Consider the following 26,571-nt stretch of genomic DNA (forward strand, 5'->3'; position numbering starts at 1 on the left):
AGCCCAGGAGGCAGAGGTAGCAGTGAGCTGAGATCATGCCACTGCACTCCAGCCTGGCTGACAAAGAGTGAGACTCAGTCTCAAAAAAAAAAAAAAAAAAAAGATGTTTAAGTGAAAAGACAGAATTCAAAGTGCTACATACAGTAAGAAGGCAATTACATAAATAAGGGATTGTGAAAAAGCTAGGATATATCCAAAAACACTAACTGTGGCTATTTTTAGGTGGTAGGATTTGTTTTCTTCCACATACTTTGCTTAATCACTCCAAATTATCTTACAAATGTAAGATAATTACTTCTAAAATTAGAAAAAAATATTAAAATACTACAAGAATATCTATTATAGAATATTCACCCGATTAATACCTTTTAATCATGGAGGAAGTCTATTTTTCCATTAAAATAAGCAGCCTACTATTAAGGTTGACTACTTTTCTTCATACATAAGTTTCTAGTGCCATGGCACGTGTTCTAGTGGGTAAATTTAACCCTTTAAGATGAAAGTAAAATTTATGAACAACCAGAGGTTCAAATTTTTTTAAATCTAAATTCTAATGGTATTTCATTTTCCCAAGACCTCCTGTTTCCACTCTCAACAACTCAGTTTTAGGGGATGAAATAAACTCTAAGTGCCATAGAAGAGTCACTTAGTATTCACATGTAGAGCATACTAAATGGCAAATCTGAAAGGCACAAGCTCAGAAAGCAAAAGGAATCAAATGTGATAGCAGGAGTTCATGCTCATTAAATATTTAACTTTTCCTCACCATGTATTTCTCTTTCTGTTCTTTGCTCAGTCCAGAATTTCTTTTCTTCCTGAGTTCAGCCACTTTTTCCTTGTATCGAAGCTGCCTCTCCGTTGGTGCCTAAAAGGAAAAAGGAGAAAACTGAGAGAAAACTGCTTATAAAAGCTAAGCTTCAAAATGAAAGTGCCAAGGTCCAGAACGGTGGCTCACGCCTGTAATCTCAACACTTTGGGAGGCCAAGGCGGGCCAACCAGGTGGCTCACGCCTGTAATCTCAACACTTTGGGAGGCCAAGGCGGGCCAACCACCTGAGAGCAGGAGTTCAAGACCAGCCTGGCCAACATGGTGAATCCTCGTCTCTACTAAAAATACAAAAATTAGCCAGGCGTGGTGGTGTGCTCCTGTAATCCCAGCTACTCGGGAGGCTGAGGGCGGGAGAATCACCTGAACCTGGGAGGCAGAGGTTGCAGTGAGCCAATCACGCCACTGCATTCCAGCCTGGGAGACAGAGCGAGACTCTTCAAAAACAAAAAAAAAAAGAAGGTACCAAAACATTTTTTAAAATGTAAAGAGAAAAAAACCCCAGAAATGTTCTAGCCACACTGCAAATCATATGGCAATTTTATTTTATTCATTTGTATTATTTTTGAGGCAGGGTCTTGCTCTGTCGCCTAGGCTGAAATGCAGCGGCACAATCATGGCTCACTGCAACCTCTACCTCCTGAGCTCAAGCCATCCTCCTGTCTCAGCCTTCCAAGTAACTGGGACTACAGGTGTATACCACCATGCCCAGCTAATTTTTTCATGAATATGGCAATTTAAAAATTCCAAATCAGGTTATCACCACCCCACCACCTTTACTGTCAGTTAAATACAGGTTCAGGAATACAAACTTATTTTTACTATTAACATAAACTAAGGATGGACGTCTCCACCAAAGCAACAAGAACTGTTTTCCAATTAATGCTTATTGATCTCATCAACAGTGATACAAAAATTCATTTATATACATTCATTTAAATAGAAAAACTGAGTAAGAATAAAACTCAAGGCTGGGCACAGTGGCTCACGCCTATAAACCCAGCACTTTGGGAGGCCAAGGTGGGTGGATTACTGGAGTTCAGGAGTTTAAGACCAGCCTGGCCAACATGGTGAAACCCCATCTCTACTAAAAATACAAAATTAGCTGGGCGTGGTGGCGTGCCCCTGTAATCCTGGCTACTTGGGAGACTGAGGCAAGAGAATCTCTCGAACCCGGGAGACGGAGGTTGCAGTGAGCTGAGATTGCGCCATTGCACTCCAGCCTGGACAAAAAGAGTGAAAACTCTGTTTAAAAAATAAATAAATTAATAAAATAAAATAAAATAACACCCAAGATAGACAATGAAGAAAAGTGTAGTTACCACTTATGGAGTGCTTTTTACCTGCCAAGCACTGAGTAGAGGTGCTTTACATACATAATTTAGCTGACTCCCCTGCCAGGAAGGCATTATTCACCTCTTCTTATTAACAAAGAAATAGGTTAGCTGACCTGCCCAGGACAACATAGCTAGAGTTAATCAGTATTCAAATTCACATCTGTTTGGCTCCAAAGCCAAACTTCTTCCTTATCACCATACATCTCTGCTATCCACCTAATCTAACTGCAAAAACAGACACCTAAATGATGAACAAAATACAGTATGTCACAAAGACACAAAGGCATATTTTGAGAGCGCTACAATGGTAATACATGAGGAAGAAATTCATTAACGGTGGGAGAGAATTTGGGAAAAATTCCTGCAACAGCTGAGAACTGCACAGGCCTTGAAGGAAAATACAATCTCTTCTCGGTACAGGTATAGTGTTCCAGGCAGGAAAACAGCAAGAGTGAAGACCAAAGGCATTTAGGGAAGAACAAGGAATTAAGTGCAACCAATGTGGCAGGAATGTTCAGAGAGGCAGGAGGAGGATTAGGACCAAGCCAGGATGCTCCCTACAAACCAAGGGAAGAGACAAGTACAAGAAAAATAACACAGTCAGCGAGTGTCAAATGCTGGGGAAAAGTCACTGGTGGCCTTGGAAAGGTGCTAGCAGAGTGGAGAGGTTTGAAAGCAAGCTACAATAGTCTTAAAGGATGCCAAGTGAGGAAATGAAGCAGCAAGTGTAATCTTTCGAATAATCAGAATTTTCTTCTTCTTCTTCTACTACTACTACTACTACTACTACTACTACTACTACTACTACTACTACTACTACTACTACTACTAGTACTACTACTATTACTACAGATAGCATGATTCCTTCATAAGGTAGAAGTGTTTGTTTTATGAAAATTTACTGTTTGAAAAAGAAACGTGATTCTAAGTACATCTGGAAGACATATCACAGGAAATGAGGCATAGACATGCCTGAAGACAATTATAGAGGAGATCCAAGAAATGGACCTCAAACTATGAGTGGCCAGCGCTTTAACAAGGCCCATACCTGGTGCCTGGTTGCATGCCTGTTGTTGTCATCTTGCCTGTGAGACAGCATCCTTTCTTCTATCTGCTTATCCCGGCTCTGTGCTCTCACCTGCAACCATCAACAATGTCAATAAATCCACCTGCTTCTAAAACTACGTTTACTTAAAGCATAAGAATACAATGATAATGCCTTGGATTTATGTTGTACTTTACTTTCAAAGCGTCTTCACACTTATTATCACAATCTCTACAAGAAAGAGATAAGGCAAGCTTCACATTCTGCCTTCTCAGCCAGTAACAGAATCAGAGAAGTTGAAATGATAACAGCTAAATGATGGGATCACTAAGGTTTTAATCATGTCTGATGACTCTGAGCCTGGACTCTTCCCAAAGTACAACAAATAAAAAAAAAGCATGAGGAAGTGCAAGAATAGAGTATGGAAGTACAAAGGAAACATTAGAAAACCTGGGTTTGGGCTGGGCGTGGTGCCTCACGCCTGTAATCCCAGCACTTTGGGAGGCTGAGGCGGGCAGATGAGCTAAGGTCAGGAGTTCGAGACCAGCCTGGCCAACATGGTGAAACCCTGTCTCTACTAAAAATACAAAAAATTAGCAGGGTATGGTGGCAGGCGCCTGTGATCTCAGCTACTTGGGAAGCTGAGGCAGGAGAATCACTTGAACCTGGGAGGCGGAGGTTGCAGTGAGCCAAGATTGCACTACTGCACTCCAGCCTGGACAACAAAGCGAGACTCCGTCTCAAAAACAAAAAAAAAAAGAAAAAAGAAAACCTGGGTTTGGCCACACGCAGTGCCTCACATCTGTAATCCCAGCACTTTGGGAAGCCAAGATGGGCAGATCACTTGAGGCCAGGAGTTCAAGACCAGCCTGGGCAACATGGTGAAACCCCGTCTCTACTAAAAATACAAAAATTAGCCAGGCGTGGTGGCGCACACCTGTAATCCCAGCTACTTAAGAAGCTGAGGCATGAGAATTGCTTGAATCCAGGAGACTGAGGTTGCAGTGAGCCGAGATTGCACCAATGCACTCCAGCCTGGGTGACAGAGCGAGACTCTGTCTCGAAAAAAAAAAAAAGAAAACCTGGGTTCAAGTCTCCAGGGAAACTTAACTCTGTAGTTACATGACCTCAGACAAATGACATCAGCTCTCAATAGTTTCTGTTTCATAATCTGGGAATTGGGAACTCATATCCAACTGCTTATTCCACTTCACCACTAAAACTCAGAATGGTCAAAACAGAACGCCGGGCATTTCTCCACAAATCTGCTCTACCCCAAATCTTCCCAGTATTAATAAACGGCAATACTGTCTAAATAGCTGATCTGGTCAACAACTTGAATGTTATCCTAGATTCTTCTCTTTTCTCACACCTCACATCAAATCAATCAGCAAGCCTAACAGGTTGCTCCCCTCTAAAATGTATCCTGAATCCAACCTAGTCTTAGAATTGCTGCCGATACAAAGCTAGTCCAGTCCACCAATTACTGCCTGAACTTCCATGCAGTCTCCCAAGCACCTTATACCCTGCATCAACTCTTGCCCCCACACTCCATTCTCCACGTTAGCAAGCCTTCAGTTTTAAAAAGTGTGCATGAAATCCTATCATGCCTTTGTTAAAGCCCCCCAAATGTTTCTCATTCTATTAGAACAAAAGTATACTCCTGTGCCAAAGTCCACAAGGTCCTTTATGATCTAGATCCAGCCATACATAACCTACTTTCATTCAGCCTCTCAAACCCATCAGTTTAGCCATGCCTCATGGCCTCTGCACTTGCTGTTCCTTCTACTTAGGTATCTTTTCTCCTAGATCTTTACACAACTGCTTCTTTGCCATCATCCATGTCCCAGATCAAACGCCAACTCCTCAGGAAGGTCTTCCTGGACCATCCTGGGAAAAGCAGGGCTATCCCTACCCTCACCCCAAAAACAGACTCTATCATTTGTCTTTTTTCCTCACAATATTTATCATTGCACAAAATTATTTACTTATTAATTTGAATGTTTATGTTGCCTCCTCCTATGAGAACATGAGCTCCTTTTTTTTTTTTTTTTTTTTTTTTTTTTGAGACGGAGTCTCGCTCTGTCGCCCAGCCCAGGCTGGAGTGCAGTGGCGCGATCTCGGCTCACTGCAAGCTCCGCCTCCCGGGTTCACGCCATTCTCCTGCCTCAGCCTCCCGAGTAGCTGGGACTACAGGCGCCCACAACCGCGCCCGGCTAATTTTTTTATATTTTTAGTAGAGACGGGGTTTCACTGTGGTCTCGATCTCCTGACCTTGTGATCCGCCCGCCTCGGCCTCCCAAAGTGCTGGGATTACAGGCGTGAGCCACCGCGCCCAGCCTCATGAGCTCCTTAAATGCAGTCTTTTATTCACTGAATCTTCAGATACCTGTATTTGGTACATGCAGCTACAGAAATATATGACTGAATACAAATGTAACATCACTGATCGCAAGGGTGTCCTGGGAAACTCAAGAGCAATCACGTATATGAAGGTTCTTCAAAAACACTAGAGCTGTTAATAAATGTGGGGAATTTGTCTAATCTTTCCACTTACAGTTCTAAATGTAATAAAAATATATCATCTCAGAAATTCTCCTGATCCTCCATGCACACGTTCCAGTAGTAAAGATGGATTATGCTGAGCCTAATGCCTCTTGCAAAGAAGAGGAAACAAAGAGGATAAATTCAGGATAGAAATGTTTTCCTTTTATCAGAATTTTCTTCTCCAAACTCAAATTTTTCTTTTTCTAAAATAAACTGCTTAACTTAACACAGTCATATTGTTATAAACTAACAATTTCAAAAGCAAAAGACATGTCAGAAGATTTTTATGTAAAACCATCCATAGTATCAGATCATTACATTTAGAGACAAGTGGTAGAGAACAACTCTCAACAAGCAGGGATCGCAGTTATTTTCTGAGAAAGAAGTACCTAAAGACTTGCCTGCTTCTGACACAGATGGGGGCACAGCTTTTTCTGTTTTGATTTAGTCCCAGGCTAATGGGAAGACAATGGGAAGATCTACAACTTACTTTTACACAGAGCAGAAGGAACTGCCGCTTATAAAAAGATTTGGAATGAAGAAAAATAAGAGTAGGGTCATTGACCTTAAAATCCATATAAACACGGAAATTACACTACTTTGCTGAAAGACTAACCACATAAAAGAAACTTTCACCCCTGCAGTCTACCTGTAAATAAGAGAACAAATTCCTGAATCAAGGAAAATCAATGTTAGCTAGGGAATCTAATTTTCCTCACAATGAAATTGGCTCAGACAGGAATAAACCTGTGACCCTGGCATCATTAGCAAAGTAACGACAAAAACAACAATAATACTTTGGTCTAACCAGCTTAGATAACCTATCCAATACTACTCAAGCAACCCATTTAATTAATAACATTTTCCACTCTTGCTTCCCCATAATTAGATCCTTGGTTCCATCCTTGGGAAGAGCAACCCACACAGGAACATACAAATAGGATCTGAGCTTCTACTCCTAAATACGTTATCTCAAAATCCCAAAGGTTATTTAGGAGCTATGTTTCAAGAATTTAAAAGAAGAATTAGCCAAGAGTAGGTGTGACTGAGAGTAACAAAAAGTATTTCACAGAAAAGGACAGAAAAAGGAACAAGAATTATGAAAAGATTTTAAAAGCAAAATGACTTCATAGATTTATAAGAAGAGAACTGAATGCATAAATATTAAGATCACATATTTTATGCAAATAAAATATGCAAATTATTCCTTAGTGGAATAAGTCCCTAGCAGTCTTCGAAGCCAATTTTCAATAGAAAATATCAATGCACTAGCAGCTGATGTTCCAAATGTTTCATAATCTCCTTGTTAATTTCTTTCAAATCATTCATAACATATTACAATTCTTTTGTCTGTTTAACTAGTTTTTTCTAAAAAAGCATATTGGTTTTTATGTTTCCTCCATTACAACGTTAAGAACAAGGACCCTGCCCATCTTATTGGCCACTGTATCCCCAGTGTTTAGTAAAGTGTCTGGCAAACGGTAAGCACTCAAAAAGCATATGTTGAAAAAACGAGAACACAATTACCTTGCATTCGTCAGCTGAGAGGTTATGATAGAGTGGGCATCCTGAGATGGAGAAATGTCTCTCATGTTTTCCTGTAAGGTGTCCTGTTAAAGGAGGGAAAACTCAATCTCAAGAAAGAAGACAAGCTTAGAAAGTAGTATGTTTCTCCACAACAAACCTGTTTTTTCGCTACATCATTTTTATCAAATATATGTCTGATCAGACTGAATCCACCAAAGGTAAGGCTGGTAGGGCTATAACTTGCACTCATTCTTTTCTTCCACAGGATGGATCTGGCTATCTTTGAACATGCTTATGTATGATCAATATAAACCATAGTTCTTTCTGCTCTTAGACTTCTCAAATCTCAAAATGTCATGAAGTCAACATTTGTGATAAAGCACAAGACAATGAAGAGGAACACTTTCTTTTGGTGGAATGTAACTCTCCTACGCTAAATTAATCAGGTCATATGTATAATAAGTGTACTTTTCTTTCTACTGTGCAATGCTATCCAACCTGAATTTAGCCCCTTTCAATACTCAAAATAAATTTATGAAAAATGGAGAAAGAAATGGCCTTTTCTATCATATAAGTAAACATATTTACATAACTTTAAACCAGATTAAATACTTATTTTTTGGAGGGAGAACAGAGTTTTGCTTAAAGATTTAGGATTCTTCTATAATCATATATTTTTACTTTTTAAAAAATTTTTATGTCACCTAGGCTGGAATGCAGTGGTGCAACCATGGCTCAAAGCAACCTTGAACTCCTAGGCTCAAGTGATCCTCCCACTTCAGCCTCCCAAGTAGCCAGGACTACAGGCTCACATCACACTGGGCCTATTTTAAAATTTTTTGTAGAAACGGGTCTCACTGTGTTGCCCAGGCTGGTCCTGAACTCCTGGACTCAAACAATCTTCCTGCCTCCACCTCCCAAAGTGCTAGGATTACAGGCATGAGCCACCACGCCCGAAACAGGCAGTAACACAAGGCCTTCTGAAGACGGAAAAACATAAGGAATAACAATACACGAAAGCTTGTTTTATTTAAATGGGTTTCTCTTCATTCATCTATTTTTCATGTGGTTTTTTTGAAAACAGACAGGGAATTGAACATTATTTCCTTTTTATATATTTCTCTTCAACCAAAAGGTTTATAAAACACCTAAGACTGAAAGGGCTCAGAGGACAATTCTAATGGGATAAAAAGTTAGCTAAGCTGAATAGCGAGTCTACAAAAATCTTCATCTTTCATTACAAATATATATATATTTAATTTGGGGTAAAGAAGACAGTGGGAGTTTAAAGCTTACACAACATAATTTATAGAATAAACTTTAAAAGGAAAAAACAGTCCAAGTACTGGGGATTGGGTGATTTTAGAACATTCAGGCCACCGTTTCTCTGGGACTGTATTATTAAAAATGCAATTTTAGGGCCAGGCACGGTGGCTCACGCCTGTAATCCCAACACTCTGGGAGGCCGAGGCAGGTAGATCACCTGAGGTCAGCCTGGCCAACATGGTGAAACTTCATCTCTACTTAAAAATATATAAAAATTAGACCGGCATGGTGATGCATGCCTGTAACCCCAGCTACTTGGGAGGCTGAGGCAGGAGAATCACTTGAACCCAGGAGGCAGAGGCTGAGTGAGCCAAGATTGCGCCGCTGCACTCCAGCCTAGGCAACAGAGCAAGACTCCATCTCAAAAAAGAAAAAAAAATGCAATTTTAGAGATCTGCAAAATTATCTCGGACAGAAAAACCATCCTCACTGATCAAATACCATATATACAACATAGTGTCAGCTGGGCACAGTGGCTCACACCTATAATCCCAGCATTTTGGGAAGCCAACGCAGGAGGACTACGTGAATCCAAAAGCTCAAAGCCAGCCTGGGCAACATAGTGAGACTCCACCTCTACAAAAATAAAAATAATTAGCCAGGCATGGTGGTCCATGCCTGTAGTCCTGGCTGCTCAGAAGGCTGAGGTGGCAGGATGACTTAAGCCCAGGAATTCAAGGCTGCAGTGAGCCATGGTCACGCCACCACTCTCCAGCCTAGGTGATAGAGAGACCGTCTCAAAAAAAAATATATGTATATAAAGGAGTGTCATTACAATTGCAAGACTTGCTTTTCAGATACTATGTATCCATACTTCCTTTTTTTTTTGAGATGGAGTTTCACTCTTGTTGCCCAGGCTGGAATGCAATCGGGCGTTCTTGGCTCACTGCAACTTCCACCTCTCAGGTTCAAGCGATTCTCCTGCCTCAGCCTCCTGAGTAGCTGCGATTACAAGCGCCGCCACCACGCCCGGCTAATTTTGTATTTTTAATAGAGACGGGGTTTCACCATGTTGACCAGACTGGTCTCGAATTCCCGACCTCAGGTGATCCACCCATCTTGGCCTCCCAAAGTGCTGGGATTACAGGCGTGAGCCACTGTGCCTGGGCATATCCACACTTCTTAGTAACTTATTCAGGTCATGTTTTCTTTTACATGTTAATGAAAACCAATCTACCATGTACGTTAAAAAAGGAACAGCTTATCTATTGACCTAAAAATTCCACTGCTATGAATTTATCCTACAGATTTGCTAGAAAGACACCAAAATATGTACATACAAGGCTACCCATTACAGTATTGTTCAAAAAAGCTAAAAATGAGAAACAATCTAAATGTCAATGAGACAATTTAAATATTTATGAACTATCAACACAATGAAATTCTCCGCATCTTTTAAAAAGACAGACCTCTAAATACTAATAACGTAAAATATCCAAGATGTACAACCAACGAATGTATCCTATTTTCCCTTTTATGAATAATCACAAAAAGGAAATACATGTACATATATGTGTGCTTATATATGTAGAAAAACTTCTTGGAAGCATTCATAGAAAACTGCAAACAGAAGTTTTGTATCTGTGGCACGGTTCTGGGGGTATGAGTGAAGGGAAATTTTTACTTAATGCACTTCAAACTTTCTTATAGAGCTTTAATTTTTCACAAGTACATAAAATTCTTAAGGAATAGACTAGGGTCAAGAATATTTTGGGGCCTGGTGCAGTGGCTCACACCTGTAATCCCAACACTTTGGGAGGCTGAAGTGGGAGGATCACTTGAGCCCAGGAGTTCAGGACCAGCCTGGGCAACGTGGTGAAACCCTGTCTCTATAAAAAATACAAAAATTAGTTGGGCATGGTGGCATGTGCCTGTAGTCCCAGTTACTTGGGAGACAATTCAATGAAGCCTGGGAGGCGGAGGCTGAGCTGAGATCGCACCACTGCACTCCAGCCTAGGTGACAGAGTAACACTCTGCCTCAAAAAAAAGGATACTTTGGAAGCTCAGGTTCATATTTTTCAAAGTTCCAATACATGAAAACCAAAGTCAAAGTAAACTTTTTCACTTGAGACCAAGAGTTTGAGACCAGCCTAGTCAACACGGCAAAATCCCGTCTCTACTAAAAAATACAAAAAATTAGCCAGGCATGGTGGCACATGCCTGTGAACCCCAGCTACTCAGGCAGCTGAGGCACGAGAATCACTTGAGCCCAGGAGGCGGAGGTTGCAGTGAGTGATCACGCCACTGCACTCCAGCCTGGGTTATAGAATGAGACTCTGTCTCCAAAATAAACAAACAAATAAACAAATAAATACAAATAAACTTTCCTCTAATGCAACATCTTTTTTATTTACCCTATGGTCTACCCCATTAAGAGGTTAACTCCTGGGCATAAATAACACAATCAGGCCCCATTCTCGCCTACCTCCTCCTCTCCATTCTAGTCACTCTGCCCCAAGTATATTGGCCTCTAAGTGTTCCTCAAACTGGTTAATTATTCTCTTGCCCAGAGCACTTGCTGTTCTCCCTACCCATCATGCTTATTGTAAAATATTCAAACAGCAAGTCTCTGCTCAAATGTGACCATATCAGAGTAGCTTTTCCTAACCAACTACATATATACATGTCACATATACATATACATATGTATGCATACATGTATGTATGCACACAATATCCTACCCTCAGTACTCCCAGTTTTATTTTCCTTCACAGTATTTACCTCCAGTTGATATATTATACATCTATCTATTTGCCTTCCTCAGCTAGACTATAAGCTCCATGAGAGCAGAGACTTTGACTTGTTCATAGCTACATCCTCATAACTTAAAACAGTGTCTGGCACATGACCAATATTCAGTAAATATTTACTGCATGAATGACCAAATATAGTACATAAAAGAAACAATTTAGCAACGAATGGTTAGTAACAAGCAGAAGCAAAAGAAAATTCCTTTTCTTGCTGCATGGCAAGTAGATCCCCTTCAACTCTTAAAGCACATTAGCCATCATCTCTTATACTAGTATAATATGTTGTCTTTCTTAGTTTTTCATTATTTATTCCAAGGAAATCAATGCAGGCCTGAAACAATTATCCTCTTTGAGTGACAACTGGTATGGAGTTCAAGAGAACTTTGCTGTATTTATTCATTTTGATGGTTTGAAATTATCTGAGAAACTGCTATAAGACCAGGAAATGATCCAAATTAATTAAACACTACAGAAAACCACTGGGCATGGTGGCTCACGCTTGTAGACCCAGCTACTCAGCATGAGTGGAGAGGATTGCTTGAGCCCAGGAGTTGGAAGACCAACCTGAACAACACAGAAAAAACCTCATCTCTAAAAAATAAGACCAAAAAAAAAAAAAAAAAAAAAAAGCCAAGACACATGTCTGTAGTCCCAGCTACTTGGGAGGCTGAGATGGGAAGATTATTTAAGCCCAGGAGTTGAGGCTGCAGTGAGCTATGGTTATGCCACTGCGCTCCTGCCTGGGGAACAAAGTGAAACCCCTGTCTCTCTATAAAAATGAACAAAAGGCCGGGCGTGGTGGCTCATGCTGTAATCCCAGCACTTTGGGAGGCAGAGGCATGCAGATCATGAGGTCAGGAGTTTGAGACCAGCCTGACCAACATGGCGAAACTCCATCTCTACTAAAAATACAAAAATCAGGCCTGGTGGTGGGCGCCTGTAATCCCAACTACTTGGGAGGCTAAGGCAGAAGAATCGCTTGAACCCGGGACGTGGAGGTTGCAGTGAGCCAAGATGGCGCTACTGCACTCCAGCCTACTGCATCCAGCCTGGGCGACAGAGCGAGACTCTGTCTCAAAAACAAACAAACAAAAACAAACAACAACAACAAAAAAACCACTACAGAAAGTGTATTGTTGGCCTGCCAAGCAGTAACTTACTCTGTTCTACCGTTTTTCAAACTTGATAGCCACATGCAAAGTGTGAATTTGAGAAGTAGACCCAGTAGTGAAAGACCCCTTATCTCCCAATCAGCTTCTTCCAACTCTAGACAAAAGCTTAAGCCCAATATACGCACCTCAGCTCACTGAAGGTGCACAAATAAGGTTCAAACCACTCCAAGAATCTCTAAAGTAATTCACTAAGGGGTAAAACTCATAAGAAAATAAGATATTTATCACAGAAGAAATATTTTATCTTCTTTATACTTACTAAGCACACAAAGCACAAGACCTAAAGCTACTAAAGTTACAGAAGGCTAGGGTCTCATGTGTACTCTTAATTTCACAGCCTCCTGACAGGAAATGTTTTCCTCATTTCCTTAACAGCTATGGCTGCGCAACCACTATTCTGTACTAGCTTACCCTTAACTAGTCCTCACTGAGTATGAGCTATGTGCCATGCAATAAGATATTTGAAGATAGTCTTTTTTGTTTTTGCTGGGTAAAGGAGTGAATTTTTCACTGGGAAAAGCTCTTGATAAACTAAATTGTTCATCATAGTTAATTTCCTTACAACCAGGTCTATTATTATGGACCATCAGTCAAGAAGAGAAAGGCTTTTATTCAAGTGAGCAACTCATTATCACTCAGCACATGACCACGAAGAGCCTAAGAAGCTAAACCCCAACAGAACACAAAACATTTCTGGATGATCCTGGGAGAGAGAACCACAGAACAAAGGATGTCATGAAGCTGGGGCACACTGACCTAGAGAGTTACAGCCTGGTGTAGGACACTTCATATTGAAGTTGTAGCTTTCATGGAAGCGACGGCGCTTGGGGCGATGAGAGAGATCACTGCCTGAGTCCTTCAGGGACATGTCCTTGGCAATGCTCTCATCGTGAGACACATTGGGGCTGGAGATGTCTATGTCTGACTCAGAAGAAGGTGCGTTTCCAGTTGGAGTTCGAGGTGGTGACTCATCATGATCAGCTGCATTTTTAGTTTCTAAAGCAAAAACAATTGGTAGAAGTCATGAGTGAGGTTCATTTATTTAGAGGTTTACTATTCAGATGAGTTTATGGGCTTCCCAGATTCTTTTTCTATGATTTAACCAGTAACTTTCAGCTACCTGTCTGCTAGACAGCTAAGTGGAAAATGAAGAGGCACTTCTACAACATTCCTTTTGTGCAACTTTAAATTCTAATTAAAATTAAATTTGTACTTTACCTATTACACCTATCTGTATTTCTCCTGAGTTGCTAATCATGGATAATCAAAACTGGATGGAAATAAATTTTTAAAATATTACAGCCAGGCGCAGTGGTTCCCGTCTGTAATCCCAGCACTATGGGACACCGAGGTGGGCGGATCACAAGGTCAGGAGATCGAGACCATCCTGGCTAACACGGTGAAACCCCATCTCTACTAAAAATACAGAAAAAAAAATTAGCCAGGCATGGCGGCGGGCACCGGTAGTGCCAGCTAATTGGGAGGCTGAGGCAGGAGGAAGGCGTGAACCCAGGAGGCAGAGCTTGCAGTGAGCCAAGATCGCGCCACTGCACTCCAGCCTAGGCGACAGAGCGAGACTCCTTCCCCGCCCCCCCCCCAAAAAAAACACACACACAAAAACAATTACTATCCCATTTCCCTTCCAGGAGAGACACAGGACAGAAGATAAGTGACAGTGATTGTCTTTCTTGATGACACTGGACAGGCTTGGTGTAAGATGTGAATGGACTTAGACTCTTGAGTGAGCCTGTTGGTAGTCTAACAATTCAATCTTGAAATTCCAGACTGTAAATCAGGAATTGCAAACCAAATGGCTACAGGGGCTCAGCAAGGCCAAATAGACAGCTCATTGTCCATCCAAAGGGGACAGCTACTATTCAACTCCAGCCAATTATTACTATGGGTGATTGGCCACCTAGTGTTCCCAGATCTTTTCATTGTTTAAAATAAATGATTAATCCAGGTTTTTATATGAAATCACTGTGTTTTCAAATACTAGAAACAAATTTTAAAAATTTTAAACACTGTGCAAGCAAACCAACCAACCATGCGGACAGACTAGAAGTAGTTCACCAGTCGGTAACCTCTGCATGAAGAAATTTGGAGATAAATGGGCTCAGAAGTATGGCTATAAGAAAAGTCTGCTTCAAGCCCTTTTCATCTGTGGTTAAGAAGGCCCCAGTCTCTTTTTCCTATTACAGGTCCATTTTAATATACTCCAGTTACTCTGGACCTTGAGAATATTCTGATATCAAACTGTCCTCAGCAAGATATAAGAAAGGAAACAAGCAAACAGCATTCATCTAGCTGAAGTATTAGGCATCTACCTGCAGTGGCCCCAAGCCCTCCTTAAAAAGAAATTCACCCAGATGCTCTGTGATAGGTCTAAGTCATACCATACCCACTCACCTCTATCTGAAAAATCAACCACTTGCTCAGTTTCTGAGCCAGATGAACGAGTCTGCCGAAGGGGGTATTTTTTCGGTGTCACTGGGGTAGGCTGCTGCTGACTACGGGTCACTCTTCTGGTAGAGTAAGCAGGCTCCTCAGTGCCAAAAGACTGCAAATTTCGAACAGGACTGGAATCTGATCCCGATTTTAAAAGAAAATAAAGAAAAAAGATGGAAATCTGTTTTACTTCCTATCCATATAATTTATTAGAATGTAGCTCCTCCTCCTCCTCTTCATGTTTCAAAAAATCCAACAAATCCTTAAAATGTCTATTTAATTAAATAAAATATAAGCAAAAAGGCCTAGCTCAGGTATAGAGATGTAATGTAGTACAGCATTAATAGTTTAGGTTCTGGAATTATAACTGAATGTGATTCATACCAACTAGCTATGGCATCTTGGGCAAGTTATTTTCTCCAAGCCTGTTTCCTGACCTATTAAACAGGAAAATACTAGTAGCACATTCCTCATAACATTGTAGTGAGGAATAGGTGAGATAATGCACGTGAAGCACTTAACATCATCCGTGGTACACAGTGCTTTGTAAATATTAGCTGCATCCTCTCATTCTTCCCTTTTTCTAACCCACCATAGAACAGATATTCTATTAACAAAGATATAACAACAAACAAAATGATTTCCTTTCTTTTTTTTGTTTTTTTTTTTTTTGAGACCAAGTCTGGCTCTGTGGCCCAGGCTGGAGTGCAGTGGCGCGATCTCAGCTCACTGCAAGCTCCAGCTCCCAGGTTCACGCCATTCTCCTGCCTCAGCCTCCCGAGTAGCTGGGACTACAGGCGCCTGCCACCACGCCCGGCTAATTTTTTGTATTTTTAGTAGAGATGGGGTTTCACCTTGTTAGCCAGGATGGTCTCGATCTCCTGACCTCATGATCCACCCGTCTCAGCCTCCCAAAGTGCTGGGATTACAGGCTTGAGCCACCGCGCCCGGCCTTGATTTCCTTTCTTAAGGGGCCAATTTTTTTCTTTCTTATTACTCTCTCTAGCACAATCATAATAGATTCATAAAGGTAAAATAGGAATGCAGCATTTTAAGTTTTTTGGATGGAAAAACCTATTCTGAGGCACTCAGCGCCCCCCTTTTATATCTCCAACCTGATGACAAAGGAAATGAAAGAAATTCAAAGCTAAAAGTAAAGCATTTTTTAAAATATATATAGATATGTTTTAGTTTTTTTTTTTTTTTTTTGATAAACAGACATGCTTAATGATAGCTTACGCTCTACAGAGATGACTACGGAGACTTTTAATCTATAATCCGGGAGTATATAACCATGCAGTACAGACCAATTAGCCAAATGTAAAATAAACTAGATTCTTACCACAACTACCCTATAAACACTGCAGCTATTCTTTGCAAAAGGATCCTACATCTTATGTGAAAACACCTAGTGTGGGGGAACCAGAAACCTAGCTATGTGGCCAAAAGTAAAACCCAAAGGAAAAAATAGCAATTCAGTGGTTAATTGGTGAAAACAGGAAATTTGTGCCCTTTACTGTGCTACTGCTTTTGTCTTCTTACTTTTGTTCTTTTTGTCCCTTCAGCCCATCCATGTTAGCACTCAGTAGGTCTGAATAAGCCATCTGAAACTTATTCACTTGCTTGGAGCTCACCACAGTGCTGACCTTCTTTTTCCCATAGATAGCTCTTAGCAGACACTTGTCTGAGGGCTCAAAGCCCTCCACAGAACCTTTCTTTGGAACAGGTTTGGTTCGACCACTCTACTTCTTCAAGGTGATATAGATGCTGCCCAACCTCCAGCACTTCTGGAAGAGTCTGGTCAGCTCCATCAGGAACTGCTCGCTCTCCAACATCATCGTGGTGATGCTGGCTCAACTCCCTCCGCGTAAGCCCCTAGCAGTCTTAGCTTTGTTTTAATCGACGCATAAGTGTACATATTTATGGAGTATACTGTGATGTTCTGATAGATGTATACATTGTGTAATGATGAAATCAAAATAATTAGCATATCCATATCTCAAACACTTGTCATTTCTTTGTGGTGAGAACATTCAAAATCCTCTCTAAAGTATATTTTATTTTAATTAATTAATTTTTTTTTTTTTTGGAGGGCAGGATGCACAGGCCAGGTGTCAGCCTCACTCTCTCGCAGCTGCACCCCCCAACGGATATTTTAACAACAAAAAATCTGAAGAAATCTTATAGACTCTCCAAAGAAGAAAACTGAAAATTTCCAAACTTTCGGGTGAGAAAAGTTAGCACACAGCAAGGTTATCAACTTGTACATCTCCAGGGGCCTCCTTTCACAATATGATCTACATTTTGCTCTAGGGAGGAACACCTTACATTGATGACATTGTAAATGGTACCCCAGAGTTGTGCAACTCTGTGGTCACGAGGTCAAGACCCAGGGCTTACGCATTTCCTAGCTGTTTTGAATATTTAGTTTTCAGGTGTCTAGGGCATGGTCAATTATACTTTCTACGAACATTATGTCTTTTCCTTAGCATATGCTGTTCCATCTGCCGAGAATAACATATTCCCATCTTTCAACTTGTAAATTCCTATCAGAGCCTTTAAGACGTCAGTGTGCAGCCCGGCACGGCAGCTCACGCCTGTAATCCCAGCACTCTGGGAGGCCGAGGTGGGCAGATCACTTGAGATCAGGAGTTCAAGACGAGCCTGGACAACATGGCGAACCCCGTCTCTACTAAAAATACAAAATATAGCCAGGTATGGTGACGCTCACCTGTAATCCCAGCTACATGGGAGGTTGGTGCAGGAGAATTACTTGAACCCAAGAGGCGGAAGCTGCAGTGAGCCAAGATCATACCACTGCACTCCAGCCTGGGCAACACAGCGAGACTCTGTCTCGACAACAACAAAAAAGACTTCATCGTTGTGGGAGTGCTGCCCTAAGTTGGCTATCCCACCTCTGGGCTTCTGTAGTACTCTATGCAAACCCCTCTCACAGCCCTTGCCATAATATATTCCCATGACCAATTTTCATATCTATATCTTGCACTGAACTGTAAGATCCTTGAGGACAGGAACTATGATTTTTCTATCATGGTTCCTAGGACATAACATAGTGCTTGAGTTATAGTAGCTATTTATCCATAGTCTCATTGTGGTAAAAATTTAAAGCTTAAGAAATCAAGAGACAATAGCAATACTTTAGCTGAAATCCTAAATTCAAAAATAAAGTTAATGGCGTAAACCTGGGAGGCAGAGCTTGCAGTGAGCTGAGATCCGGCCACTGCACTCCAGCCCGGGCGACAGAGCAAGACTTCGTCTCAAAAAAAAAAAAAAAAAAAAGTTAAGAACAGTTGTTAAAGAGGATATTCCCACTTTCTTGCTTGAAAAACTGATGGTTTTTCTCTCGTTGTGCAACATACTGATATAAAAGTGACCAAAGCGGCAGGGCACGGTGGCTCACACCTATAATCCTAGCACTTTGGGAGGCCGAGGCAGGCAAACCACGAGGTCAAGAGACTGAGACTATCCTGGCCAACATGGTGAAACCCCACCTCTACTAAAAATACAAAAATTAGCTGGGCATGGTGGCACATGCCTATAGTCCCAGCTACTTGCAGGTTGAGGCAGGAGAATTGCTTGAACCCAGGAGGCAGAAGTTGCAGTGAGCCAAGATCACGTTACTGCACTCTGCCTGGCGACAGAGCGAGACTCCATCTCAGGGAAAAAAAAAGTAACGAAAGCAACACTGTTGAAGTGCTCAAAACATGTTAAAGCTTTTTTCCCCTAATCTATTACCACCTATTGATCATCAGCTCTCTATATTAGCTACAACCTTCTTTCCTCCTCAGGGAATACCAGAGAAGAGCCAGGAGGGGTCAAGGGTACCCTCCAAATTTAACCCCAGATGCCTAAATGCACTAGAGATACTTCAAACTACCTTCCAACCCCAAGATCCTCAATTCTTTATTACCAAAGCAAAATTCTATATTTCCACACTGATATTTTGGTACAATTATTAATATTTATCAAGTGTGTATTGGATTACATTCCAGAATTAAACATGGTTTTAGAAGTACTGGGCCTCTGCCAATAACAAGTCCAAGAGACTACAGATGCTCCTTGACTTATAATGGGGTTAAGTCCCAACAAAACCATCATAAGTTGAAAGTATTAACAGGCTGAACATGATGGCTCACATCTATAACCCCAGTACTTTGGGAGGCCAAGGTGGAAGGACTGCTTGAGTCCAGGAGTTTGAGACCAGCCTGGACAACATAATAAGATCTCCCAAGTAGTCCCAGCTACTCAGGAGGCTGAGGTGGGGGGATCACTTGGGCCAAGGAGGTCAAGGTTGCAGTGAGCCAAGATCACACCACTGCACTCCAACCTGTGCAACAGAGACCCTGTCTCCAGAAAATAAAAGCACTATACACCTAACCTACCGAGCATCATAGCTTAGCCTAGCCTACTTTAAATAGGCTCAAATCACTTACATTAGCCTACAATTGTGCACAATCATCTAACACAAAGCCTATTTTTAATAAAGTGTTGAATATTGCATGTAATTTATTGAAGACAGTACACTGAAGAGTACTGGTTTACCCTCATGATCAAATGGCTAACTGGGAGTTACGGCTCGCTGACTGGGAGTTATAGCTCATTGCCACTATTCAGCATCACAAGAAAATATTTCAGCCACATATCACTAGCCCAAGAAAGGACTGAAATTCAAAATTCGAAAAGTTTCTACTGAATGCATATTGCTTTAGCACCACAGTAAAGTTAAAAAAATAATAATAATTAAATCAAACCACCATAAGTCAGATACCATCTGGACTTCAAGTCCCTAAGCCTAAACCATTCAAACAGAAAGTGAAGGGATAACATTTTCATTTTACTGATGGAGACACGGCGATGTAAAAAAACAAACAAACAAACAAACAAAAAAACACAAATGACTCAAGACATACATGTGTCTCTATCCATTATACCATCCACAGTTCCTTTGGGTCTACAAACTGGATAGCAGCCCCCAACAGAAGCATTGTTAAAGACCTGACAACTCTGCATTCACTCCACATTTTACCAATCATCTGGTGCACCGTCATCTACACCAAGCCAAGGGACCAGTTTCCACATTAACTAGGAAAATAATGTGATGGGCCAGTCAGCCAGATGTGAGGAGTGGTAAGGAAAAATGAAGATTTTTACCTTGAGAACTCTGGCTTAGCCTGGCTGAGGAGCGGGTGACTCGAGCAGATCGTCGGGATGTGCCATCACTTTCTGAACTGTCTGTGTGCTCGAGATCTGTAGAAAAATCGGAATCTTCGGTTCCATCTGAACTACTGCCTGCATTCCTCTGTAATACCATAGATCCAGATATTAGCACAGAAGCATTTGGTCTGAGGGTTTGCATTAACATTGAAAATAAAACAAGCTGTGACACCGAAAACACCAAGTTCAAACCTAAGAAAGGATTCCACAAGCATTTCCCATCCTCCCACCCACCCAGGCAACTTCACTTTATTTAGAACACTTAAATGGAACAATGTACAAATAAGGGACTTTTGTTAAATAAATGAAGAGCTTCCATTTCATTGGCTCCCGTTGCCCAGGCTGGAGGGCAAGGGCACAATCTCAGCTCACAGTAACTTCCGCCTCCTGGGTTCAAGTGATTCTCCTGCCTTGGCCTCCCAAGTAGCAGGGACTACAGGCACCCACCACCACGCCCAGCTAACTTCTATATTTTTAGTAGAGATGGGGTTTCACTATGTTGGCCAGGCTGGTCTTGAACATCTGACCTCAGGTGATCCACCCGCCTTGGCCTCCCAAAGTGCTGGGATTACAGACGTGAGACACCACACCCAGCCATGAAGATAATTAATTCTTACTGTATTAGCACTAAGTATGAACCAAGATCATTCGGAGATCAGTATCACAAAAAAAGGTCCACTGTAGTGAAAAAATCGTTGGTGCTAGACCTCATTTAACTTTAGAGTAGCTTTTGTTAAATGTCTCCATGAAAAGCTATCATATTTTTTTAAAACCATATACCATCTCAAAATATCATGGACCACAACTCTGATCCCAAAAGAATTTAAGCAGAAAAAGACGAAAATTGTTACTGCGTATGCCATCTATCCTTGAAGTTTCTCCACATGAAAGCCATCTATCTTTCAAAAAGGCAGCTTGCACATGGAGACTCATGGGTATTCAAAAACAGTTGTTTTCAAAACCATCTTTTCAATGAACAATTATTTGTCAATTATTAACCTCCTCAGGAGTTCTTTCTTAGCCATAAAGATAACTTTTATCAATTGAGCACTAACACTATACCCTTTACAAAACCAGAAAGGAAAAAATATTTGCTAAAAATACAAAGATTCACGCTGTAAGTCCCAATTCTTTATTCAAAACCCTGAGGGCCAGTTGTGTTTAGAATTCGTATTGTTTTTTTATTTTTAGAAGGGGAGTACTTTGCATGTATCCTGCAAATATTGGGTGCAATAACAAAACATAATACTTCTGCAGCAAAAGATATAAACAGTCACACTAAATGAGACACACAAAAACCGTAAGTAGCCTCAGGACAGATTAAGACAGGTTTGCCGCCAAACAGGTTACTAAAAAAATGTACATTTTCAAGAAACTCCTGGTATTCAGGAAATTAAGAAAGAAGACAGGCCGGGCGCGGTGGCTCAAACCTGTAATCCCAGCACTTTGGGAGGCCGAGATGGGCGGATCACGAGGTCAGGAGATCGAGACCATCCTGGCTAACACGGTGAAACCCCGTCTCTACTAAGAAATACAAAAAATAGCCGGGCGAGGTGGCAGCGCCTGTAGTCCCAGCTACTCGGGAGGCTGAGGCTGGAGAATGGCGTGAACCCGGGAGGCGGAGCTTGCAGTGAGCTGAGATCCGGCCACTGCACTCCAGCCTGGGCTACAGAGCGAGACTCCGTCTCAAAAAAAAAAAAAAAAAAAAAAAAGAAAGAAGACTGGGGCCCTATTTCAAGGCACCAATATTATTCCTGCATTTAGTGAGCCTTAACACACATACCACCGGCTGGGCGCGGTGGCTCATGCCTTCAATCCCAGTACTTTGGGAGGCCGAGGCGGGTGGATCACCTGAGGTCAGGAGTTCAAAACCAGCCTGACCAACATGGTGAAATGCTGTCTCTACTAAACACACAAAAATTAGCTGGGCGTCATGGAATCCGCCTGTAATCCCAGCTACTAGGGAGACTGAGGCAGGAGAATCGCTTGAAGCCGGAAGACAGAGGTTGCAGTGAGCCGAGATCATGCCATTGCACTCCGACCTGGGCAACAAGAGCAAAACTCCATCTTAAAAAAAAAAAAAAAAAAAAAAAACCATACATACCACCCACCAGCTGAGATCATTTTAGGAGACATTAAAAAGCATACATTTTCAGCCTGAAAAACCTCTGTGAAGAGAAAGATTTCTACTGAAATGAGCAAGAATACCACCCAGTTTTCCAAATATCTCAAGGGTAACCTGCCAGGAAATGAGCAAGAATCACAGAAAATGTCTAAAATAAGCAAGAATCACAGAAAACAGCTAAAATGAAGGGGGAATCTTAAAAGTCACCATTACAGTCTAATTATCTAGATATTTAAAGCGTTGATGTGAGACTTGTTCCTTCCTGGCTTGATCCTGGAACTCAGCTCTTCCCTGTGGCTTTTACCAGTATACCTCCCATTGTACTCCAGAGCAGACCAACTGCTCCTTCACTTCCTTCCTGTAACACTTTGTATACACCTCCAAGCAGAGAACTTACTAGATCGTCCTAAGGTTATTCATGTCTGTTTTCTCCTATCGGGCTGTGATACCCTTAAGCCAGGGATCACGTCTAATAAATTTCTGAATCGTCAGCAACCACCGCGCAGAAAGTAATCAATAGACATTTATTCAATTGAGTTAGATTTGTTCTATATTCTGGACCTGCCACTGCCTGAGTGGCTTGCGGCACTCCATGGACCTCCGTTAGTTCAACTGTAAGAAGTAGGGGGCCATTCCTGGGTGACCTCCTAAGTCCCTTCTAATTCTAGAAGGTTTCGGTTTTTGCCAACTGCATTTTCTAGGAGCTGTCGAACTAGCAAGTAAAGATTACCGCTTGGAGGCAACTGGCCTGAGTGGGATCCCATGGGAGTGGGCGCCGGCTTCCCACCACCCAGTCTTCTGCTTTGTTGTGCCCCTCACCTGGAAAGTAACGAGGCCTCCAAAACCCCGCCTCTGCACCTATCAGCGTCCCCGCTCGGAAAGGCGGGGATTCGGGCCACCCAATCGAGGTCCGCCTAAGCCGCGCCCCCACAGGACAGACTGCCAACCCCGACCAATCAGGAGAGGAGGGATCGTTCTCTCCAGCCAGTGGGAGAGCGCTAGGGCCGGGGCCAGACACCGCCCCCGCACGCGGGGAGGTGACCGTTGAGCCCAAACAGGCGGCGTCACCAGCCAATCAATATGCTTCCTGACGTTTCAGCGACCAATTAATAAGAACGCCTCCGATCCAGGCAAGCAGAGGGCGGGAATAGTTGCAAGCATAGGCCGAGGCCAGGGTCGGGCCCACATTTTTCTGTTGGATATGGACAGAAGAGAGGGTGGCTGAGCAAGGTTCGGGGGAGCGGGAAGTTGGGACCCAAGCACTGTGAGGCGTGGCCAACTGCGTCACGGTGCTCAATCGACTGTCCTTAGAAACCCGCCATCCCTCCTCTCCCGTTTCTCACCTTCCTTCGCGGCATTGCCGGCGGCTGCGGCCCGACGGTTCCGATTCGGGCAGCGGCGGCAGCAGCAGCAGGAACGGTGGCTCCGGCGGGCTCCGTGGCGGCCTCTGTAGCAGTCCCAATCCTGCGGACGATCCCTAGTGCCTCCTGCCTCTCAGCGTCTGGAGCGTTCTGCGCAGGCGCCGCGGGCTGAAGCGCTTTTTCCTTCACTTCCGGCTGGGTCTCGCGTCCCCTGACGTTACGGGCCAAAGAGGGTGCTGGGAGATTAGATCCTTTTGGTGAAGCTAGTGGGCGCCATTTTGAAGTTGGGCAGAAAGTGACTCCAGTGGTGGAATCCGGGGCCAGCCATTTTTAGTTAACGTGAGTGGCGCTGTTTGTGGGCGTGGGTAGCCATTCTTGTTTGGGGCAGAAGCCTGACAGTTGATGTAAACGGTTCTCATCTTTACCTAGGGCAAAATTTCCCTTCCCGGTCGTTTTAATTTCCAGAGTCGAGGAAGGAAACCCCCCGGAATCCATCAGGTTGCTGAGATTAGATTTAACCCCTTCGTTGCCTGATTGTTTAAAGGACGTTTCCGTTTATTACATAAACTCAAAAGTTGCAGAGGGATGTTTTGTGAAAGAAACTTTGTATTTTAAGAACCATCCTGGTGCCGAAGGGGTGGGAATGGGGAATTGAAAAAGGAACTAAAGGGTAGCGTCCGCCATCAGGAAGTTTCCTGTCTGGTAGAGGAGACATTGTCCTTGCTCTTAGCTAACAGCAAGTAAGTTAGTTGATGTCGCGGGGAGGAGGCAAAACCATTCTCCAGAAGCTGCAGCTCAAAGAATTCCCAATTTAGCTCTGTGGCGAGCGCCCACTTCCTTCCCGCACTGTGTTTGGGTTTGAGACCACTGGGGGCCCTGGGGTGAAAAATGTGATTTGAAAGTGTCCCGGGAATGCAGTACCAGAGTCAGAAAAGCATTGAACCCCATTTAGCTCAAATGACCTCTGGAATCCAGATGCTTGAGGCGGAGGAAGAAGAGGGAATGTTTTTACTGAAGCTGAAGCCCCCAAAAGAATGGAAATTTGAATAATAATGAGAGGGCCTAGGAAGGAGAGGTTGGTCACTGATACTAGGCTGAAAGAAGACCCTTAAGAAAAGGCTGGAAAGTGGAGAGCAGGCGTTGAAGATTTAACCTCTCTGGAGGAAAGGCCTTGAGAGGACCAAGTCTTGCCCAATTGCGGCTGGGTGGAACCCAGGCACGCTCAGTCATTAAGTTAGGATCCCTAACCCCAATTTCAATCTGAGGCCCCTTTAGATGGAGATTTCCCCCCGTTAAGATGGAGATTTTCCCCAGGGGCTAAAGAACAAAGTAGCAGAAGGTAAACATCTGATTGATGTGCTAAGTAAAGAACTCAAAAGAGTTAAAGTTCCAGACCCTTAGCCAGCACTCTCCTTGGGGATGTCCTGGGCCAGTGTTGACACAGGCAGCTTTTAGTATTTAATACTTAGCTTTTAGTGCTTAGTATAAATACCTTTGATAACCTACTTAGGTTGAACTGCACGTAAGAACTTACTTGAAAATGGCTCACATTACTTCTTCCTTTGTAGCCCCTCACCACTTAAGCATTTAATTTCATACCATTACTCTGTTATTTTGCACTTACTGATATGTTCCTGAGGTTACATTTGAATGTTCTGGCTCCCCAACTGGTGGTAAGAATCTCTTATATTAAGAGCATATCTCAATTATTTCATACCATCCTTCTTTTTTTCTCTCTCTCTTCTTCTTTTTTTTTTTTTTTCTTCCTAGATAGAGTCTTGCTGTGTAGCCCAGGCTGGAGTGGTTGAATGTCAGCTCACTGCAAGCTCCGCCTCCTGGGCTCAAGGGATTCTCTTGCCTCAGCCTCCCAAGTAGCTGGGACTACAGGCGTGTGCCATCACACTCGGCTTATTTTTTGTAGAGACAGAGTTTCACCATGTTGCCCAGGCTGGTCTTGAACTACTAATCTCAGGTGATCCGCCTGTCTCGGCCTTCCAGAGTGCTGGGGTTTTAGGTGTGAGCCACCACTCCCAGCCATACCAGCCTTTCTTTTTTTTTTTTTTTTTTTTTTGAGACAGAGTTTTGCTCTTGTTGCCAGGCTGGAGTGCAATGGCACAATCTTGGCTCACAGCAACCTCCGCCGCCCGGGTTCAGGCGATTCTCCTGCCTCAGCTTCCCGAGTAGCTGAGATTACAGGCGCCCACCACCACGCCTGGCGAATTTTTGTATTTTCAGTAGAGACAGTGTTTCTCTATGTTGGTTAGGTTGATCTTGAACTCCCGACTTCAGGTGATCCACCTGCCTCAGCCTCCCACAGTGCTGGGATTACAGGCATGAGCCACCCCACCCGCCCCTTACCATCCTTTCTAGTGGTGCTCAAACCTTGTTCTTCCCACAGTAAATTCTTGCTGCTCAGTAAGAATATCATTACTGTTTTACAGTCCCTGAATGTATACCACTCAGAGATGGTGAAGTTACCCTCTCTGGAAATTAGTGTTTTAGAATAAGATCTTATCCTGACTCGCATCCATCACACAAATACCAGCATTACAGGAGTTAGTCGTTAGTTAATTTCTTACACTAGATTCCCTAAGACTGCAGCTGATGCTAAAGAGTTTACAGTTTCATTTAGATATGATTCTTGTCCTTGGAAAATGTACACTCTGGCAGAAAGATGAAAAAACTAACACCAGTAGGATAGAAACATGATCATAAGGAAAAAAATGTGTATAGTACTTGAAAGTAGACCAGCTAGGTATATTTAGAATGGGGAAGGGGAGGATGTTAAAAGCTTATTCCTTCTTCCTTTCTTTTTTTTAAACCAAATATAACATTTACTTTGAGGGTCATGCTCATCACAACACAATTAGC

The 26,571-nt window shown here is 42.5% G+C and overlaps 2 protein-coding genes across 5 annotated transcripts in view; one reads left to right on the forward strand and one right to left on the reverse strand.

Moving 5' to 3' along the window:
• Positions 1-23,854, reverse strand: part of KAT7 (lysine acetyltransferase 7) — a 41,912-nt gene extending 18,058 nt beyond the window's left edge. Inside the window, exons 1-7 of one of the 4 annotated variants that reach the window (XM_005583630.4) lie at positions 23,683-23,854; positions 20,152-20,299; positions 14,941-15,117; positions 13,288-13,527; positions 7,282-7,364; positions 3,211-3,300; positions 767-865 (exon numbers count right to left, since the gene is read on the reverse strand). In XM_005583630.4, the coding sequence (XP_005583687.1) occupies positions 767-865; positions 3,211-3,300; positions 7,282-7,364; positions 13,288-13,527; positions 14,941-15,117; positions 20,152-20,299; positions 23,683-23,697 (852 nt within the window). In that variant the 5' untranslated portion in view covers positions 23,698-23,854. The remainder of the gene's footprint in view (positions 1-766; positions 866-3,210; positions 3,301-7,281; positions 7,365-13,287; positions 13,528-14,940; positions 15,118-20,151; positions 20,300-23,682) is intronic. The other 3 variants (XM_015438235.3, XM_005583631.4, XM_074019360.1) reach the window with 3 other exon arrangements.
• A 102-nt stretch (positions 23,855-23,956) lies between these two features.
• The window catches only part of FAM117A (family with sequence similarity 117 member A), an 82,044-nt gene continuing 79,429 nt past the window's right edge, over positions 23,957-26,571 (forward strand). The window contains exon 1 of the mRNA XM_065531357.1: positions 23,957-24,039. The gene's annotated coding sequence lies outside the window, so the exon portion shown is untranslated. The remainder of the gene's footprint in view (positions 24,040-26,571) is intronic.

The sequence above is a fragment of the Macaca fascicularis genome, chromosome 16, assembly GCF_037993035.2.
Source record: "Macaca fascicularis isolate 582-1 chromosome 16, T2T-MFA8v1.1".
Classification (NCBI taxonomy): Eukaryota; Metazoa; Chordata; class Mammalia; order Primates; family Cercopithecidae; genus Macaca; species Macaca fascicularis.